Source organism: Leopardus geoffroyi, chromosome C1 (genome assembly GCF_018350155.1).
Source record: "Leopardus geoffroyi isolate Oge1 chromosome C1, O.geoffroyi_Oge1_pat1.0, whole genome shotgun sequence".
Classification (NCBI taxonomy): Eukaryota; Metazoa; Chordata; class Mammalia; order Carnivora; family Felidae; genus Leopardus; species Leopardus geoffroyi.
This window is the reverse complement of record NC_059328.1, coordinates 200,944,171-200,965,649: the sequence shown is the minus strand read 5'-3', so window position 1 is coordinate 200,965,649 and position 21,479 is coordinate 200,944,171. Positions and strand designations below refer to the sequence as shown.

At 41.9% G+C, this 21,479-nt stretch overlaps 1 protein-coding gene, 1 long non-coding RNA gene and 1 other non-coding gene across 6 annotated transcripts in view; 1 reads left to right on the top strand and 2 right to left on the bottom strand.

Moving 5' to 3' along the window:
* The window catches only part of XRCC5 (X-ray repair cross complementing 5), a 133,151-nt gene that overhangs the window by 91,592 nt on the left and 20,080 nt on the right, over window positions 1–21,479 (bottom strand). For all 4 annotated transcript variants that reach the window (XR_006713145.1, XM_045481162.1, XM_045481163.1 and 1 more), the window contains exons 9-14: window positions 21,363–21,475; window positions 16,734–16,796; window positions 10,984–11,121; window positions 9,848–9,938; window positions 7,377–7,510; window positions 539–735 (exon numbers count right to left, since the gene is read on the bottom strand). Coding sequence is in view for 3 of the 4 variants with exons in the window: in XM_045481162.1 (XP_045337118.1) it covers window positions 539–735; window positions 7,377–7,510; window positions 9,848–9,938; window positions 10,984–11,121; window positions 16,734–16,796; window positions 21,363–21,475 (736 nt within the window). In the remaining variant the exon portion in view is untranslated. The remainder of the gene's footprint in view (window positions 1–538; window positions 736–7,376; window positions 7,511–9,847; window positions 9,939–10,983; window positions 11,122–16,733; window positions 16,797–21,362; window positions 21,476–21,479) is intronic.
* On the bottom strand, window positions 5,493–5,655 carry LOC123600283. Its single transcript, XR_006713639.1, has one exon. It is a non-coding gene; the product is annotated as a U1 spliceosomal RNA (small nuclear RNA).
* On the top strand, window positions 5,552–7,373 carry LOC123599437. Its single transcript, XR_006713149.1, has 2 exons — window positions 5,552–5,647; window positions 7,211–7,373. It is a non-coding gene; the product is annotated as an uncharacterized LOC123599437 (long non-coding RNA).

Sequence of the window (21,479 nt, the reverse complement as noted above, 5' to 3'; positions counted from 1 at the left end):
GGGAGCCAAACCATAAGAGACTCTTAAAAACTGAGAATAAACTGAGGGTTGATGGGGGGTGGGAGGGAGGGGAGGGTGGGTGATGGGTATTGAGGAGGGCACCTTTTGGGATGAGCACTGGGTGTTATATGGAAACCAATTTGACAATAAATTTCATTAAAAAAAAAATAATGTTAGATCCCTAAAAAAAAAAAAAAAAAAGAAAGAAAGAAAAACAGTAAAAGTTAGTCTTGGATGTTCAAAAACTGTTTAGCCTTCCCATTAAACATAAACCACCAAGAATGTGAGGCCGATCAAAACATCAACAACCCAGGAGGTAGCTCTAAATTCCAGGTGAACAGTAGGGATAAAATCTATCTACAATGGAGACAGAGGAGAAACCAGTGTTTTCAATGCAAGGGTCAAACATCAAAAGGTTTCTTCCTTCCACCTTTATGGTTCCACAAACCCATATGCAACGCTCAATTCCAGAGCTCCTCTAAGACTACCACCAGTCTTAAGTACTCCAAAGTCCAGTGCAACTGCACTGAGTACTTACTTGTCTGGGAAAATGTTCTGAGCAGGCACTTGATCCTTTTTCTTGGTGGCTTCAGTCAGAGGGAAAACGGTCTTTATTTTAGAGAGAGGAATCTGACATTTAGCTGTCACCTCAGCAGGGGGATCCAGCATATTCAAAATATGCTGCTGAATTGGGGGCAGAGGCTCTTGGGGATGTAAAGCTCTGTGCGCCAGACACTGTGGAAAAAGTAGAAGGGTTTTAAAACACAGATGCAGACACCATGTACAATTTCTTTATACTTTTCTGGTCAGAGACCCTCGATCTTTGGTTTGGGAGGGCTACAGGATTCCTACCACATGTAAAAGAGAACAAAGAGGGTGGCCTCGGAACCACCTTGGTTTGCAGGACACCAGCAGTGTCTACAACCGGATCTCAGCCGAGCGGCACCATCAGCGGGAGGCCTCCTAGAAGAGAGGCTCATCTTATAAACTGAGGCTGCTGCTTCCACCACCTGGACAATATGTGGGGTTCTCTAAAACACATTAATTCCAAGGGCCTCAAATCCTTTTACCTCCCTTCAGAAGACTGCTTTCCCCCTTGCATAATCTTAGAAAATGACGTGTGGTAGATGAAACGGGGCTAAAACAGAGCCACTATGCTCGGTGAGTCCCAGGAAGAAATCTGCGAGAGAGATGAGAATGCTGGTCTGTCCCAAACCTCCCCAGAGTGCTCAGTTTGGGCTCCTCTCACCGGTCTACCCACTTCTGTCCATCTCCTCTCCCAGCACTCTTGTCCGGGGGCCATCCCCCCTCGCGTGGGCCACCAGTCACCTTCTAACTGGTCTCCCCAAATCTACTTTCAGTATTCTGTATAGCCAAGGCCATCTTGAAACAAGCCCTTACTGTGACCCTAAGAAGTCACGCACACCACGGCTCCTGCACGCCTCCCTCATCTGCCACCTTCCTCCTCGCTCGTCACAACCCAGCTACACTGGGCCCTGCCTGTTTCCCTCAGGTGCCAGGCTCATGCTAGCCTTTGGGTCCTGAGTTTATCGCTCTCTCTGCCTCACCGGCCTTCCCCTAGATCTCAACAGAGTTGAGCCTTTTTTTAATCCTTCTGTTCTTTGCCCAACTATGATCTCCTCAGAGAGGCCTACCTGGACACTGTGAAGGAACCCCTCCACGCCCAGCCTGCCACCCAGCTATTTTCTATCATTACCCCTGTTTTACAGTTTTCATAGCATTTGTCAGTATCTAAAATGATCAATTTTGTAGTTTACTTACTATTTAACCTTCCCTCTTAAAAGAAGAGATCTTGTTTGCCTTGTTTAGTGCTGAATTCCAGGTACTAAAAGCCGTGCCTGACACACTAAATAAGCACCTAACAGGTATTGGCCGAAGGACTAAAGTACTCCTTCCCGAGACTCCACCTGTTAACACAAGTGTCGGGAAGCAGCACCAAGAGCGGGGCCAGGGTCCAGGCCAGGTTCTGCGCGGCGCACATGAGTGGAAATCCGGACAGCAAGCCTCCTCCGTTCGGTCACTCGTACCACTTTCAGTCTGCTCAGCCCCCTGTAGCGGTGCTGGTGTCTGCCCAGAAAAGTGAATACTCCGAAAAGGGGTACAGGAAGGTGAGCAAAATGCAACTATCACAGACCTCTCCTTTCCTTTTGCTAGAGAATCATCCCAAAGTTAGGCTGGAGAACACGAGTCCTACTATTCCCACCTTTAAACGATTTGCACACTGGTAATTTTAAAGAAAAAAATCCAGGGAGCTGAAAAGTTCTTACAGTTCAAAAGACTGTTTCATATCACAAGGTATAGGGTTTATAGCACCTCATGAACTGTTTTCCTCCCCTGTAGGAAACGTTAGGCTGGAAGTCTCCATTCTAAAAAGACCAAACAAACAAAAACAAAAAGCTGAAACTTAGATAGTAAATATCACCTGAGTTGACGGCTTCTAGAACTCTGATGTGCTGCTCCGTCATCTCCTCTCAACACAGTGACCACACTCGTCCTTCTCCACAGTATATTAATCCGTCTCAGAGTCTGTTTTCCTCTTTCCTAATCACTCCACTTTCCCCTGAGCACCAGCAACATTAGCTCATTTAATGTGAAGCAAAAGGGGAAACTGAAGTGACTCCAAACCCTGTGAATCTACCCCCAACCTTCTTGTGCACAGTTCTTAGTTCACAGTACTCTCCCTCAGGTCATTAAATTATCTGCAAAGCTTAGAAAGCCCTCAGGACGTAAGCTGTAACCCAACACGCAACACAGCAGACGACCTTTCACATACTCTGGAAGACTCGCTGATACTCAACATCTCTGAGACAACAACTAGAACAAATGGACAAATACCCTACACAACCTCCCCACAGAAAATCACTCCAGTAGGAACTCTAGACAGTTCTTTCAAACAGTGTCATCACCCGCAAGTCGGTAATAATCTACAGATGTGCTAAAGCATCAACTACTCCTACTTTTTCAAAGGTCGTACTTTAGATAAAACTAAGTGCGATACTTATCAAATTCATTCACTCAAAAAAATCTCAATTCATTAAAAAAACTGAGGTAATGAGAAAGTAATGCAATATTTTTTAATAGCAGAGAAGTTGACATTACACTCTTAAACCTATTAATTTGTCTTTTAAGCAACTGTTACTCCTTGATGTGATTTTTGTAATTTGGAAAAGACTAGAAAAAAACCCTGCAGGCCACATGATTAGCTCGTAAGTTACGAGCATGTTGATGTTACGAGCATGTTGATTTTAACAACCCTGCATCAATGGTTTAAAAGCCAGTTGTAACTCTACACAAGAAGTGTATCTTTCAGCATTTCTTTTTTTAAAAAATGCTTATTTATTTATTTTGAGAGAGAGAGACAGAGAGAGCATGTACAAGCAGGAGAGGGGCAGAAAGAAAGGGAGAGAGACTGAAAATGCCAAGCAGGCTCCATACTGCCAGCGCAGAGGTAGAACCTGACGCAGGGCTCGAGCTCACAAACTGTGAGATCATGACCGGAGCTAAAATCAAGGTCAGATGCTCAACTGACTGAGCTACCTAGGCACCCCTTCAGCATTTCTTTGTAAAACTAGAATTAAATTAACCTCATCAACAAACTGATGGGTAACCTCTCCTTCCTTCTGCCCCCTACTCCCAGCTGAGTCACTCTCAGCTATGAATGTTTCATTTATAAAGGAGGTTAAGGAAGTCTTCCTGGGTCCCCCATCCTACTTAGCTTCCTGTATCCTCTCTCCTTCCCTCCATCAGTAGAGCTTTCTCCTGCTCCCACCCCACTATTCCACCGCCACTGGGCCCTCAATGTCAGCAGAGACTTCATGCAGACACTAAAGGCCCTTCGCCATGCTCGCTCACCATCACTCACCAGTGAGCAGCATCAAACTTGCTTTTTCTTTCCAGACACGGATCACTCCCTGTGCCTTCCAAGGCACCAGCTTCTCCTAGCTCTTTCTACCTCTCTCTCTTTTTTTTTTGGAGAAGGGGAGAATAAGAACGGTTCCTTTGTCTTTTAACAACCCTTCTTCTTCTGGCTGTTTCTAATTATTCACTCACACGTTGGTGTGCAGGACTTTGTTTTCTTTTCTTCTCACGCAACGCTTTCCCTAGGTGATCTTCTTCACTTCTATTACCCAAATGGGGAGGACTCCCAAATCCATATACTTAGTCCTGACTTCTCTCCTGGGGCTCTGCATCCCTATTTCCAACTTCCCACTGGGTGTGTGTACTGGGATAGCCAACCGACAGCTCAAATTTAACACCTGCAAAAACACATGAACTACCTTTTCAGTCTGTTCATTCTATATTCCCCATCACAATTAACAGTGATGCCGTCCCTCAGGCACCCAAGCTAGGATCCTGTTATCTTTAATTCCCATTCCTCAACCACACCCAGCCCCTCCAGTCCTGTCTCCTCTGCCTTTACATTTTCCCTCTCCGCTTTCCTGTCACTGCTTGAACTCAGGCCTTCATGGGGGCCACTGCAGGTTTCCCAACTGGTCTCTGCTGCACCTCCATGTCACCACCAGAGAGCTATTTTCTAAAAATCTGTCACCCACCTGCAGACAAAATCCTGTGGTGATTTCCCACTGCCTACAGGGCAACATGCAAGCGACTGGCTCTTCACGACCTGCCTGCTATTGAGCTGCCCTGCCCTCTTTTCCATCGTGTCCCCACACAGCCTCTTCTCCAGCCAAATGGAATGATCTGGAGACTCCCAAATCCAGCACCCTTCTTCCTGTTTCCGTGCTTCTGCACAAGCTACTTCTTTTGCCTGGTGTGTCTTCACATTTCCTCAGTGAAGCGTTCCTTAAGTCACCCACGTGCAAGAATCTCTCTTTTCCCCATATGGTTTTGTGCCCACCACTGTTGTACCTATTGGTTTTATGTCTCTACTCCTCTGGGCGGGGAGGGGGGGGTGCTTTAAGCAGTGAGCTTATTGTATCTTTAGCTCACGGCACAACGTTAGTACTTAATAAATACGTGTTAAAAAAAAGTAAATTCAATTTATAAACGCCATAGCAATAGTATTTCTTTATACAGACAAACCATATTAGAAACTCTCCCCCACAAAAGAAAGCAAGGTTGGTAAACTGTGAAAATCAAAGCTGCCAGTGTTTGCAACTTTGAAAGGTAACAATACCTGTGCTTATGGCTTGTTATCTGTTCATCAACCCAATAAACATTTACTGAAGGCAGATGGAATACACCCTAGATAAATCTGCCAAGTATTAGAAGTTTCTATTTCCCACCACGGTGATCAAATGTTTTTGCAAGCTTTCCACACCAACTGGTCTGCTCCTCCCTTCCCTGCAAATGACAGAGGGCTTCAGGTCTTGAAGTCCACTTGTCAAAAACACGAAAGAAGTTTACACAAGTAACATGTACTTGACTGCACTTAGAAAACTAGAGTATTCACCGAGTCAGCGCTTTACATGTTAAGCTTTATACTCTCTCATTTTTTTTTTTTTTTAAACCAGGGCAAAGTGCTAACACAGTCCCCCACTACCACAAGTTATGCAGTTGAGTTTCCCACATTTGGGGAAATCACAGGGGTCAGCACATCCAAAGTGCAATAGATAAACCTCATCCTGGGGAAACCACCTTCGCGATCAGGTATCTCTCCTGCCAGGTAAGTTTTTAAGCTTTATATTCTAATTTTGAAGAAAAGATTTGTTTTCACTACTTAAGGAATCACAAGCATTAAAAAAACAGGCAGTTCCTTTTGAGTAGAAGATCTCTCAAAATTACATAAGGACCCGATATGGACTTGAGTCAGTCACTTTGAGAAAGGAGTCAAAAGGGACAAGGAGTTGTCTCTCCCTCACCTCCCCACATGTCTACCTGCCCCTGCCCCTGCCCCTGCCGCTGCCCCTGCAAGAGCAGGTCCTCCACTCCTCAGTGAGGAAGACCTCGCCTGAAAAAGCTGCTTGTGATGTTTGTCAGCTCTGTGGGGTTCAGACAGGGCTCTGTCCTACTGCCAGCAACTTCATCCGGGACTGGAACATTCCTTCAGTCCATCCATTCCCTATCTCAGCACAAGTCAGTCTGCCTATCAGCCTTCCCAGCTGCCCTTAATCCAGTCGCCACCTTCCAATTACTTTGGTCCAAGATGCAGAAATACCTATTTTACGTTTTTTTGTGTTTTAGTCACTCTTTAATAATTTAACACTAACCCTCCTTATGCGACCTCTATGCTACCTTTAATTATGAAATTTTTGATAAATGTGGTACTGGAACACTTCTCTAATGTTATTATAAGGTCACAAAAAACTCTCCTACTATTTGCATATAAAAAACAAAGAAAAGTCTCATTCACATAAAATAGAGGAGAAAAGCCTAGAAAAGGCATGAAGAAGAATCTGCTCTTTATGAAAAAACTAGGCTTAAGAAAACCCAACAAGACTATAGATGCTGGAGAGGATGTGGAGAAACGGGAACCCTCTTGCACTGTTGGTGGGAATGCAAACTGGTGCAGCCACTCTGGAAAGCAGTGTGGAGGTTCCTCAGAAAATTAAAAATAGATTTACCCTATGACCCAGCAATAGCACTGCTAGGAATTTACCCAAGGGATACAGGAGTACTGATGCATAGGGGCACTTGTACCCCAATGTTCATAGCAGCACTCTCAACAATAGCCAAATTATGGAAAGAGCCTAAATGTCCATCAACTGATGAATGGATAAAGAAATTGTGGTTTATATACACAATGGAGTACTACGTGGCAATGAGAAAGAACGAAATATGGCCCTTTGTAGCAACATGGATGGAACTGGAGAGTGTGATGCTAAGTGAAATAAGCCATACAGAGAAAGACAGATACCATATGGTTTCACTCTTATGTGGATCCTGAGAAACTTAACAGAAACCCATGGGGGAGGGGAAGGGAAAAAAAAAGAGGTTAGAGTGGGAGACAGCCAAAGCATAAGAGACTGTTAAAAACTGAGAACAAACTGAGGGTTGATGGGGGGTGGGAGGGAGGGGAGGGTGGGTGATGGGCACTGAGGAGGGCACCTTTTGGGATGAGCACTGGGTGTTGTATGGAAACCAATTTGACAATAAATTTCATACATTGGAAAAAAAAAAAAAAAAAACCCAACAAACTAGCCTTCCTACAGAAAAAAGAATTTTTCAAGTATCTTAACTTTACTTCTTTCTCTCCAACAGCTCAAAGTATTTTTATGTTTTTCAGTAGAAGAGGAAGGTATTACTCTTTCATTAAATAAAGCAACTGAAGCCCTCAGAGGACAAAAATGCTTGTGGCCAATTACACTCTTTTCACCCACTCATTTAAAAAATTTTTCACTCATTAAAAAAAAAAAAAAAAAAAAAAAAAGACTGGTTCATCTTCCCTCTCTTACCTGATACAACCTCTGATGTTGAGGGTTTGGGATTTTGGTGGTTGGAAACAAGTCTTCAATGGTGTCTTCCTTTTCATCTTTCTTTACCAAGCTCATGGAGTCAATCAAAGCATCAACAGCACTCAACTGAGCCTCTAAAACAAGGATAAACAGAGCAGTGCCAAGGAAAAATGATTACGTCCACTGTTCTACACTAAAACAAAATGCTTTCCATTCACAGATACAGAAATACTGGCAAGTTACACAGTCCAGGCCTGGCCAAAATAGTCTCTAGTCATGCAAGTCATTTAACTAAACTGAGTCTTGGTTTTCTCTTTTGTAAAAAGAGCTATTTAGAGTAGCTGGTCTCTTAGGTCCTATCTAGCTATACCATGTGGTCAACTTTCACAGTGTAATACCATATCGAAAGCAAAAGTTTGTTCCAAAGGAAGCACCACAGCCATACAAAACCCATCTTCCATATGGTGACTCAAAATATTCAGTATTCAATGAGTTAGTATGTTCAAAAAATTAGTAATTATCTGAAGGAGAAAAACACGGAAAAGAAAATACCTTTGGTGAGAAGGCATAAGCTTTACCAGGATTTCCTACAACTTGTATCAGACTGACTTGATAGGAAGACAGAAAAACCCAAAGGGAAGACACTGGTAGACCAGAGGGAGTAGACTCCTCAATCTCCACAAGTCAGAATGAGCTCTCTCCTCTCCCAAACCATATGGCCTGTATGCACACCTGTGCACACGTCTTACCCCACTCTATCCAAACTGTAAGACCCTTGAGAGCAGAAACATGACAACTTCTTCATTACCTTCCTCCCAATACCTAACAGAAAGCAACTGCTCTTAAATAAAAATCTACCGACTCAACAAAAATGGCACAGTCCAGAGCAACGCGGATGAAAGGCAACACTCTCCAAGACGCTTCTACCTAAACTACCGTGTGTAACTTCCATTCTGCTGATTCACACAGCAGCTCAGCTGTTAAAAGCTGAAGTGCTATTTTTGGACCATTCACAGCCAGTCGGCAAAAGGTGGAAGAGAATAAGCAGCTCCTAAAAAGCCTACTAGGCTTCTATTCTTCACCTTCTCAAGTATCCCTTTTACTACAAAAAGAAAGAGCTTATAGATACTTATCACGATACGTTTCTATCCCAGTTTCAGACTTTCCAGGGGGAGCTTTCAGACCTTACCACCTGGCACCACCTTAAGCTGACTACTGCAGGGTCCACTGGCAATAGGGAGGAGGTTGCACCTGTGTGTGGGAACGTTCAGTGGCTGTTACTTGCTACTTCAAGCTACTATCAAGACCTCTACATAATTGGAATTGCATACCTCTACATAAGCATCTACTTGGGACACGTGCCAAACAGGTTTAATGATCCATTTTGCAATGGAGAAAATGCAAATAATAATACACAAACACAAAGGAAATAAAGCAAGGCAGAAAGATACTGAATATTTTAGATCCTGAGTAAATGGTATATATGTCTATATGATAATTTTTCAACAAAGCTCTCTTTTTTAAATGTCTATGCATTTAACATTTGAAATTATCAAGATGTAGAGAAATGATACTGTAAACACAGTGCAGGCTTCTATACATTCAAGTCCATGCCTGGCTCCGCCATGATGCACAGGGACTCATTTCTAGAAGGTAAAGACACAGTGCTAGGCCCCCTTTGGTTCGTGGCTTTTCTACTGCACACAGATCCTAACAGATCTAACCAAAAAAACAGAAAGAACCCACTTCTGAGACTCATCTCACAACCCCCTAATCCTACAATGACACACAGATTTAAACTTTCAAACTAAAACATCTACTCATTTTTTGTGTGTTCTTTTTGGTATATTCATCACATTTGGCCCACTATGATATCTTACGCAACTGCCTTAAACTGTGAGCTCTCTCAAAGACAGTATCTGTGAGCATCATTCTGTGTGGCACCCTGACATTTGTAGCCAGGTGCTTAATAAAGTCCTTTTCTCATCAAGCCCAAAGTTAACTCCTAGAAACAAGGAACAAGGAGACTGGAACAGTTACTGTAAACTACAAAGAAAAGGCAAAGAGAAAAGTTAATCTCCAGCACCGTTACTTTTCAGTTCAAAGACAGTTACATCGTATTTCACGTGGGACACTGAAGTCACAGCTTTGACACTATACATCAGTTCACTTCAGCAGAGGGCAAACTGGTTCACAACCAGAGAATGAACATCCATTTCCCACAAGTTGCTCCCTAGATACAAACTCTAAGTCAGAAATGGGAAACCAGACAGTGTTTGGAGAGTCCAGGGCAAACCTATACCTACTTTCATCATGCCCCACTTTCATCATCACTGTGTATGAGCGTGACTGGAATCCAAGCAATTCCACTCTGTGAAATTCCCTAGTCCCAACCATGACTGCAGACAGGTGATTTCCCAAGAACAGTCTGTGTTTAGAGGCAATTAATGAGCAAATGGAAATAAACTCACCTGTGGGAGTGCATTTCTTACTATTTTTCAAGGATGAAAACATATATTGTCGCAAGTCTTCCATAAAAGGCAGCTGCACGTACATTAAACACTAATGAGAAACAAATGAAGTAAAAGCAGAAACAACCAAATTAATGGAAAAAATATAAAACTGGTCTCAAACACCATGAAGGTGGCACAGCTGAAGTATTTCAAAAGTCAGACAACTCAAGTCTGGTACATGGTAAGTAAAGTGTTTTGATTTGTTATCAGTTGTACACAACTGTAAGTTAACAGCACAAAGAATATCGAACATAAGAGAAATACTTAAAAGAAAGACTATCAAAGAGTATCTGCAAAATGCATGACCAATACAACAAATCAGAAGGGTGTGGTGTCTAGAAGGTTGAGCGTGAACTCATGACTTCTGCCTTCTCTTTTCCAGTTTCTCTTTTCTACCACAGAAAAGTTCTCTGAGAAATAGTATGTGGTAAAGAATCTGGGCCTATATTTTGAACAGAAGAACCCTAAATAAATGGAATTTTTCTCTTCCAAATTTTATTTAAATTCTAGTTGGTTAACATACAGGGCAATACTGGTTTTGGGAGTAGAATTCAGCAATCCATCACTTATCATACAACAACCACATCACAACAAGTGCCCTCCTTAGTACAGACCCTCCCTTCCCCATCTCCCTCTGTCAAGCCTGTTTGTTCTCTAAGAGTCTGAACTGAGTTTTTCAAGGATCACAACAAAATCATATCCTCGACCTTTATTCATAGTCTTCATTTGTAAAAATGAGGGTACTCTCTCTCCCCATTAGGTTCTGAAAAATCAAGAAGGGTAAGAACCGAGAGGTCACTGGATTGGGCAAACAGAAGGTTTACTGTTAACTTTCATCGATTTGATTTAATCCTAAGTTCCTTACCTACTTCTACAATTTATGTTTTTTTCACTGCAACTGAAGGTGTGGTTCACACACCAACAGCATCAGCATTACTTGGGAATTTGTGAGAAACGCACAGTCTCAACCACCTCCCCAGACCTACACTATCAGATCACCAAGTAATTCCCATGCACAGTAATAGCTGAGAAGCACTGTTTGGAATAAAGGAACTGAGGGAAAATAATTAACTTGAAAGACCTGTGGGTTGTACCTCATAGGCATCCTTGATATAAGGAAAAGCCATGCCAACTTGAGGATTAGTTCTTCCGGCATAAGCATATCGAACCACAGCCACCATGTCTAATTCATCCAAAGCATGAATCAGGGAGGAAAGTGCCACTGCTGCTGCCTAGGGAGAAAGACACTGCGTTAACCAAGCCAACATGTGTGTACTTTCCCAGCGGAACTCAATCCAGCTGACCCTTGAACATGTGGGCAGGAATGCACGAGTCCACTTATATGCTGACTTTTTTTTTAATGTTTATTTTTGAGACAGAGAGAGAGAGAGACATAGCACAAGCAGAGGAGGGGCAGAGAGAGAGGGAGACACAGAATCAGAAGCAGGTTCCAGGTTCTGAGCTGTTAGCACAGAGCTCTACTTGGGGTTTGAACCCACGAACTGTGAGATCATGACCTGAGATGAAGTCGAACGTTCAACTGACTGAGCCACCCAGGCGTCCCTGCACAGATTTTTATAGCATAGTACTGTAAATGCATTTTCTTTTCCTTATGATTTTCCTAATAACATTTTCTTTTCCCTAGCTCACTTCACTGTAATACACCATATAATACACATAGCATATAAAATACATATTAACTGCTGTTATTGGTAAGACTTTCGGTAGACAGTAGGCTATTAGTAGTTAAGTTTTCAGGGAGTCAAAAGTTACATGGGATTTTTGACTGCATGGGGTACCAGCACCCTAACTCTCCACTCCTCTCCAGTGTCCAAAGTTCAACTGTACTTGGAAGATTGCTATCCACTTAAGAAAAAGAAATTCCTGGGGCGTCTGGGTGGCTCAGTAGGTTGAGCGTCCAACTTTGGCTCAGGTCATGATCTTGCGGTTTGTAACTTTGAGCCCCGCGTCGGGCTCTGTACTAAGAGCTCAGAGCCTGGAGCCTGCTTTGGATTCTGTGTCTCCTTCTCTCTCTCTCTGCCCCTCCCCCATTCATGTTCCATCTCTCTCTGTCTCAAAAAAATAAATAAACATAAAAAAAAAAAAGAGGGGTGCCTGGGTGGCTCAGTCAGTTAAGCGTCCGACTTCAGCTCAGGTCATGATCTCGTGGTCCATAAGTTTGAGCCCCGTGTCGGGCTCTGTCCTGACAGCTCAGAGCCTGGAGCCTGCTTCGGATTCTGTCTCTCCCTCTCTCTCTGCCCCTCTCCTGCTCATGCTCTGTCTCTCTCTGTCAAAGATAAATACACATTAAAAAAATTAAAAAAAAAAAAAAGAAAGAAAGTCCTTTTGTCTTTAAATTATACATTGTTTCCACCATGCTTACAACCTATATTATTAGCTGGCAGATAGCACACCTTTATTAGCAATGTTACTAAAAATGAAATTATTTGTTGGCAGTTACACATTATCCAATTCAGCAAACTTCTGAGCTCTAACGCTGTAACGTTTTTATTTAGAATTTGAGTTTTGATTAAGTTTTGTGCTTATAAAAATTCACTCTGGGACCCTATAGCTGATAACTAGATCAAACATATAGACTGAACAGAAAACATACAGAGTATTTCTAGTGTTTCTAAAGCCTGAGTAGGAATTACTATTATTATAATTTGGAACTGATAATATGATAGAAAACATTAACCTCTTTTTTCTGCATCTTCTTCATGCCAGAAATTAAAAAGGTTCTGTTAACTCTTCTCAGTTGTTACCAGAATGAACATATTTAAAACAGTGGTCCTAGAACACCATTTGTGCCTGGCTCACATTGCTTTTGAGTCTCTTCAATATATATTGATCATGTATTGATTTATCCTTAATTTTTTTTCATAGTTTGGTCAGATAAATTCAGATGTATATAATGGAATACCATTTCTTGACTGAACTACGCTATGATGTCCACAGGAATATGCAGTAAAGAAAAATAAAGAACTATACTAGGTCTAAAAAAAAAAGACTGTTATCCACTTTATTCCTATTTCAGATTTTTTAATTTAATATTTTTTTTTTCGAGAGAGAGCAAGAGAGTGGGGAAAGGGGGAAAGGAAGAGGGAGGGGGAGGGGAGAGAGGGAGGAAGGGGGAAGGGGGAGGGAGAGGGAAGGAGCGGGGAGAGAGAGAGACAAAGAGAGAGAGCGCGAGCCAGTTTCAAGCAGGCTCAAGTAGGCTCCATGCCCAGCACAACCCTGGGATCACGACCTGAGACGAAATCAAGAGTCCGACGCTTAACTTGACTGAGCCACCCAGGTGCCCCCAGATTTTTTTAAGCGCCCCTGTACCCACTTCAAGGCCACACTGTACACATCTGATTTGGTCAGACATATTGTAACCTCTTCTGAAACTTCACTTCATTATGTGGATCCTCTCTTATTGTATCTTATGTTCATCTTCCCTCTTCTCTGAATTCATACCCTTATCCTCCAAATAAACTCCCCTCTCAGTCTTCCTAAACAAAATATTTCTTTTTCTCCCCCTCTCTCCATAAATTACTATCTAGATCATTCCCTTCACCTCTAAATGTCATGAAATAATAGTCTTGGTGTTTTCGCTGCTTACAACACAATTATTCTTCCGTCTAATCCAGCTACTAACCTCACCTTCCTTACTGAAATTATTCTCCAAAGTCACCCATGACCTTCTAATTGTCAATCCTTTGTTCCCATTCTATTTGACCTTTCAGGAGCACTTAACCATCCCCTTTTCTCTACTTTCTCCTTCTTTGGCTTCAGAAACAGTACTCTTCTCTGTGGGCCATCCCTCCCCTAACTCTTCAGTTCTTCCACTAATCGTGAAATTCTGTTCTTGGCTTTTCTCTCTTTCTCTCACTCTGAAACTCTACTTGGGGATTATTTTATCCAGTCCCATGAGTTGATGAATCAGAATCTGTATATTCAGCTTTAAAACTGAATCCAGACTTTAAAATCCAGGATTCTATTGCCTACTAGCCGGTAGATAGCTCATACGGTTAGACCACAGGTATTGCAAACTGTTCATGACCAACAATGAACTACTATCTTTCCCCCATTCTCCTCCAGTGCTCCCTACTTCACGAGCTCCATCTCCCAATCAACCAAACAAGAAGCCTCAAAGTTTTTAGTAATACCACCTGACTCATCTCTCACCTTCACATGTTCAGCAAACTCAGCCAATTCTACTTCTGCACTGTCTCTCAAATCTATCTTCTTTTCCATTGCTGCCTCTCCAGTTCAGAGCTGATCATGTCAGTCCCTTCCCTAAGAATCTCCAAAGGTCCCACTCCTCTAGCCTCAGGGGTCTGTCCATTACTCCTGGACTAGCCTTGCACTTTCCGTCCTCTGTGGCTTTCTTATAGTTTCCTCCTAGCTAGAATGCCCTCTCCACATCTGTCTCCTGAGCTCCTAACCGATTTTCACGGCCCAGTAACGTGACACCCTCTCCATTTTAGATTTGCTTCACTCTCCCTCTCCATAACTCCCAAACACATTGTCTGTACTTTTCTCAATGTTAAAGTTAACCTTTACGAAAGTTAGCTATGTAGATTCTCATTTCCTCCACTAAAAACCTGTAACCTCAATACCTTTTCATCAAAATCCTCTATAGGTTTCGTGACAGATTCATTACCTTTTTAGTTCAATTCAAGGAATATTTACTTAGTGCCTACTCTTTGCTACACAATGTCTTAGGTCCTGTAAAAAAACAAGGAAGAGTCCCTGATCTCACTGAGCTAATACATTCTTTACTAACAGGAAGTGACATACGTACCAAATACAGAACTTGTATAGTCTAATAAGTCCCAATACACCGGTAAACACAATGGGAGTCTGAGGAAGAGATTACTTCTAATTTGTTTGCAAATTTCTATCTGGGTGTCTTTGAAAGAACCAACTGGGATATTGAAGGAAGGATGGGGTCAGGGATGACTGTGACATTGTAAACACAATGCTACACCTGTGGGAAACTCAACTAAAGCTCCATTTCCTTCTCTTCCTCTTCCCTTTCTCCTCCACACACAGTACAAATCACGTACAAGTGTAGATTCTCCATACACAAAAATAATTATATGTTCATGACCAGAGAAAACATATTTTTAAAAGGAATTATTCACGGAATCACAGAATATTTGAGTTGGAAAACAACAGCATTCATCTAGTTTAACAACCCACATGCTGACAAAACTCCCTCCCCAAAATCTGGCTGGTGGAAAAAAAGACTCTGCTGGGAAACATTCAGGAATGGAGATCCAACCATCTCACAAGAAACCAATCCACTTGGAGGTAGTAATCCTTGTTGACAAAGTAATTCTTCATTTTGAACAAAACCACCACTTGTTGGCAGGAAACCTAGTTTATTTTCCATTCCACATAACAACCCTCTAATGCATGGAAGAAGGCTCTCATGTCTGTCATCCCTCCTACTTCCCTACCCACCTATGGAAGTTTTTTCCATACAACCTTTTATTGGAAGTCATCATGACATAATTGTATGTCCCTTCCTCCTCTGCTCATCTCAGAAGCTCCAACTAGTTAATACTCTTCTTTGACTGGGACATCAAGAACTTACACCACAGAGTGGCCCTTTGCCATTAGAAGAGGATTTTTTTTTCCTTTGAGTGACTCAAAGTAACCCAAGGATACGGGGTCTGTGTGAGGTTGGACTGGAATTATACATGACTGGAATTATACATGACACAAGGCTCCCCTCAGCTAGCAAGTCAAGATAATCACGTAGGCCGTACCACAAAGCTGTTGTCAACAGTCTTCACTGCATACCGGCAATCACATGAAGTGATCAGAATTTTGTCTGTGTGAAGGGATGCTCAGTTGGAGTTAAAATTCAGAAGTTAAAAATGTTGTTAAGCTATGACAACAATATATGCTAGACACACATAATTCCCAAGAGGATCTGATTCAGGAAAAACCCATAAACTTGGATTCTCAAGTAAACCAGAATTGACATATGCCTACTGTGCTCTAACAACAAACCCATTCAGTGTCTGAGAATGGCATGCCTACTCACCAGGTCAACAGCCAGGTAACCCTCAGAAGCGAGGAGGACGCAGAAAAGGGCCCAAGAGGCTAGATCAAGTACTTATACCACTGCCCTCCCCATACCCCAAACAAGCCTTCTACATCCAGATGACTAACATCAAATGCAAATACTTCTGGAACTCCAATACCTGTTTAAGTAGCCTTAAATGGACACTAGACTGCAATATTCCAGTCAAGATCACACCTCCAAATGACACGTTCCAACCTGGAGGCTGAGTAGAAACCATTTACAGAGAGGGCAGAGGTGACAGTAGGATGCAAGAGTCATGAGTTGTTAGCTGGGCGCAGACCAGCTTGAAAACAGAATCTCTTGGAGAGGTGGGAAAAGAGCACAAAGAAAGAGCAAAGGGTGCACAGATGAATTTCTCAGAGAGGGAGGTGGTCCAGTGAATCCCGGAAGCTCAGCTCCAGAATGCTAAAGCCAGCGCTAAGTGTCCAGTGTATAGGACAATGAAAATGGCAACCTGACCCCAAGCCTCCTGAACATCTGACCGTGAGACTCCCATACCTAAATGCATTTGTTCAAATGTTTTCGTTCCTAATACTCACCTGGTCTCCAACTGAAGGACTATGTTCTCAGGCCTTGTGCTCATGCTATGACAAATTCATTTATCATGTCTCCATTTTCAGAGTTAAAGGTCAGTGAACTTTCCCACTGCTGTTGCAAGAATTAACGTCATTTTAAACCACAAATAGCCCCACACAACTCACTTAAAATGACAATTCAATTCTGTGGCACTACCTCAAAGGCTTACTGTCAACTTACCTCATCATCTTTTGCTGCAAAGACCTTTAGGACTTGATTTCCCACAAAATATCTTCTGTGGACCTACAAGAATTAAGTAAGGAAAACAACTGGTTTTGATCCAAAGTAAGTAACACATATAGCCATAATGCCACAGTTATTAAGAAATTCTATTCTAAGTGCTCTTAGTAAAAAACATTCACAGGGGCTAGAACAAACTTATTGCTTGAGGTCCAATTCAACACAATCAATATGTGAATTCTAAGCATATGTCAAACACTGTTCTGAGCACTGTGAACACAGTACTGATCAGGATGTAGTCTTGTCTGAAGGAGCTCAGACAAATGTGAAATTAACTGCAATGCAGTGCTATGCTCCAGCACTACACAAGCACAAGAATACAGTATTATAACTCAGGGCCACAAAGGCACATGAATGGAGCATCTAACTTGGTCATGAAGGGTCAGAGCAGGCTTCTGCAAATGGTGACACTGAGGTCAGGACTTAAAGGATGCGCAGGAACTCAGAGAAAAATCTAGCGCAAGCATCTTGGGCAGGGATACTAGTGTGAATAAGTCTGGAATGACATAAAAATGTAACATATTTGAGGAACTGCCTCTGTAGGGCAGTGCCCCGGTGCAAGAAGAGAGGTGAAAGATTACATTAGCAAGATTAGGAAAGATCAAAGAAGTCTCTTATTTGCAGAGTTAAGTGGTTTAGACTTCATCCCAAGAACAATGATGAGGCACCTGATAAACTGCAAAGAGACCAGAGTGAAGAACTAGTTAGAGAGGCAGGAGCCGCACTGGGAAGGGAAACTAGTGAAACCAAAAATAAGTACTGCATGTCCTTTTGTCCCCCTTTAAGTTCAATTACTTCTCTGGCAGAGTATCAGATGGGTCAAAGCAGCTGTACCAATACCTGATTAGGAAACAAATACTGAAGAGTGCCTACTATCATAACCAACCACTTGTATCTACTGACCAAGATCAGTTTCTCTCTCCTCTATGTAATCTCGAGCCTGGAGCTTATCTGTAAGAACGTGCCCTGTGCCATACAAGGCAGTGCTTCTCAAATGTTCTTCTGCCCTCCTGCCTCTGAAGCCAAGAACCTGAACGCTTTTACAATAACAGCAGCTCGAGAAGATGGAGTCTCAAAGGTGTGAGGGTTTTGCCCACAGAATTCAAACACCCTCCATCTCCGCTTCTAGTCTCCATTTGAAAACCATTATTTAAAGAAATAAAGGAATAATCCTATCTTAAAACTAAAAAGTTTGCTACGTTCATATAGATTTGCCCTCTTATTAGAATCTGTAATAGGGGCGCCTGGGTGGCTTAGTTGGTTAAGCATCCAACTCTCGTTTTTGGCTCAGTTCATGATCTCATGGTTCATGAGTTCAAGCCCCACGTAGGGCTCTGTGCTGACAACATGGAGCCTGCTTAGGAGTCTCTCCTTCTGTCCCTCTCTGCCCCTTCCCTGCTTGCTCACTCTCTTTCTCTCAAAGTAAATAAATAAACTTAAAAAAAAAAAATCTGTAATGCTTCTTGATTAAAGAACAGTTAATGATATCTTTTCCTAAGGCACTTAAATGACTTCTCAAAGGACAACCAGACATGTGGGGGAAGTTCTCATTAAATTCTTACCCATTAAAGGGGCGCCTGGGTGGCTCAGTCGGTTGAGCGAACGACTTCGGCTCAGATCACGATCTCGGCGGTCCGTGAGTTCGGGCCCCGCGTTGGGCTCTGTGCTGACAGCTCAGAGCTTGGAGCCTGTTTCAGATTCTGTGTCTCCCTCTCTCTGCCCCTCCCCCATTCATGCTCTGTCTCTCTCTGTCTCAAAAATAAATAAACGTTAAAAAAAAAATTTTTTCTTTTTTAAATAAAAAAAAATTCTTACCCATTATATAGATACCCAGAACACTGACAATGTGGGGGAAGATAAACTGAAAATTTAAGAGAACAGTAATTTGCAGGGCACCTGGGTGGCTCAGTCAGTTAAGTACCCAACTCTTGATTTTGGCTCAGGTCACGATCTCCAGGTTGTGAGATTGAGCCCTGCATCAGGCTCTGCAATGATAGCAAGGAGCCTGCTTGGGATTCTCTCTCTCTCCCTCACTCTCTGCCTCTCCCCTACTCTCTCAAAATAAATAAATAAACTTTTTAAAAAAAAGAGAGAAGAGTTAATTTGCAACTTCACAATTGCAAAGAAAAAAAAAGAACACCAAAAAATGCCAAGGCCAAAAACCTATTTTATATAATTAAAATGTTCACCTCAATTCAATCCAGAAACATTAGTTTCCCTTATGTTAAGGGAATACGGAAAAATACGTGATCTTATTAAAAATAATTATTAGTCTGTTAAAAGGTACATACTTAGTTGCTATGGAAAACACCTTGTTCTTTTTTTTTTTTTTTAATGTTTTAATGTTTATTATTTATTTTTGAGAGACAGACACAGAGCATGAACAAGGGAGGGGCAGAGAGAGAGGGAGACACAGAATCTGAAGCAGGCTCCGAGCTGTCAGCACAGAGCCCGATGTGGGGCTCGAACTCATGAACTGTGAGATCATGACCTTAGCTGAGGTCAGATGCTTAACCAACTGAGCTACTCAGGTGCCCCAAAACATCTTGCTCTTAAGAGGGTGTGTATGCATTTGTTAAAATAATAGATGAAAGCAGGGATGAAAAATATTCAAAAAATCAGCTTGTCCATCTGGTGGTGGTCAGATTACGACTGACTAATGACATAGGCTCTGAAGTCAGAGAGACCTCATTCAAAACCAGTTTCTACCACCTTCCAGCTGTGACCTTGGGCCAATTACATACTCAATTTTCAAATGTATAAAATATATTATCCTGACACCTATCTAGGAGGGTTGTACATAGAATTAAATGGGAATTTACATAAAATACATAGTATATTAAATGGAATATTATAACCACTCAAATAAATGGTGGCTATTATGATTATCTTCAATGTACCATTTGAGACTGTACTTAAGATAGAAATAATTTAGGGCTTAAAAACAACACAAGTTTGATTTAGAGGACATGCCATGACTTAAAATTTTAAGGTAGTAAGTAAGTCTTTTAAAATGGAAAAGGGTACTTTTTGTTTAGCCCACTCTTTTTCGCTTTGTCATTTAACTAAATAGGCCTCCCAGTCCCACCCTGGCCCAGGTGACTTCAATTTCTTGGGTCATGAATATTGGGTTGGTGTTCTGGATAGGTCTTTTCTAGCTACCTAGAATCAGGCAGACCCACTTCCCAACAAGCCAGTTTTTACACACAGATCTGAAGGAAGGTTCCACTTCATGGAAAGACTTCCGGGCACTGCCATTAACAACCATAAATTTTAAGCTTGTAGAGCCCCCAAAGTGAATGCTTTTATTTTTAAGAAATGCATATTTAGTGTAATTTGTTAGAGAATTGTTCGTTAGAAACTCTCAACTTCCAAAAGGTATTTATTTTCACCATGAAAATCTTATCAACTTTCAGTAAGTACTCCCAATTTTCAACTTATGAAGTTTAAAAACGTATCCAACAGTTCGGGTATATCATGAAAAACATCTCCCCACCCTCGCTGAATTATTCTAACACTCAGGGACTCAGAGTACTCAGAGACTCTATCCCAGGGCAACATGAAAAAGCTCAAATCCAGTACACTGGGTAATATTTATTTCCATTACAATTCTCACTTGAATTTTTTGGTTTTCTGTTTTGTTTTTTTAATTTTTAATGTTTATTTTTGAGAGACAGAGACATGGCACGAGTGGGGGAGGGGCAGAGAGAGAGAGAGGGAGATACAGAATCTGAAGCAGGTTCCAGGCTCTGAGCTGTCTGCACAGAGCCCGACGCGGGGCTCGAACTCACGAGCTGTGAGATATGACCTGAGCCAAAGTCGGACGCTCAGCTGACTGAGCCATCCAGGTGCCCCTCACTTGAGTTTTTCTAGAACCAACAAGCATCGTTTTATCCCCAGAGAGCCTAAAAGGCACACTGTAAGACACACTTCTTCATTTTCTCTGGTTGCCGACCTTAAGAACATTTAAGCTAAGAAATCCAGGAACCTTTAAAAACCCTTTCTAGGACAGTATATGCTATCACATGGCCCTCCGTGGATTACTGCATTTCCCCCTGTGTGTTCTGAGTATCTCTGCACCGTGGTCTAAAGACATATGACTGAAGGACGGATTTCAGATCCTACACCTCTTTGCTGGATGTTGACAAGGGCGACTGGCATAAAGTAATGATACATTAAGAGGCCTGGGGTCATCCAAAACCCGAGTAGACCTTCACTGCTCTAAAATACTCTATTATAAGTCAGTTTAGAGAAAGCAACACAAGAGCAAAGAACTATGATGATTCTTTAAAGCTACTGTGAGCTGTGATCCACAGCAAAGCTAAGAAGTGACTTTTAATGGAACCTACTCTGATTCATCCCAAGATTTCTCAACTTTTCTACATCTTGGTTCCTCTACTCAAAAATTGCAGATAGTTAACACTAATCCCCAGATTACATTGCAAAAACCTAAAAGTGAAATGAATACACATTGTAAATAAAAGGACCAACCAAAAGCAAACCATCTCAAACAATAGTAAGAAAAACGTTCATCTACTTTGTTTACAGTGAGTAGGATAAGTACTATACCTGAGAAGATCTACAAAATCCCAAAACAGAGAAGCACTTCCCCTCTGATTTATATTTCATTTGTTCTTCATCCACTTTAGAGAAAGGAACTATATCACTTCCATAGCGGAACCCTGG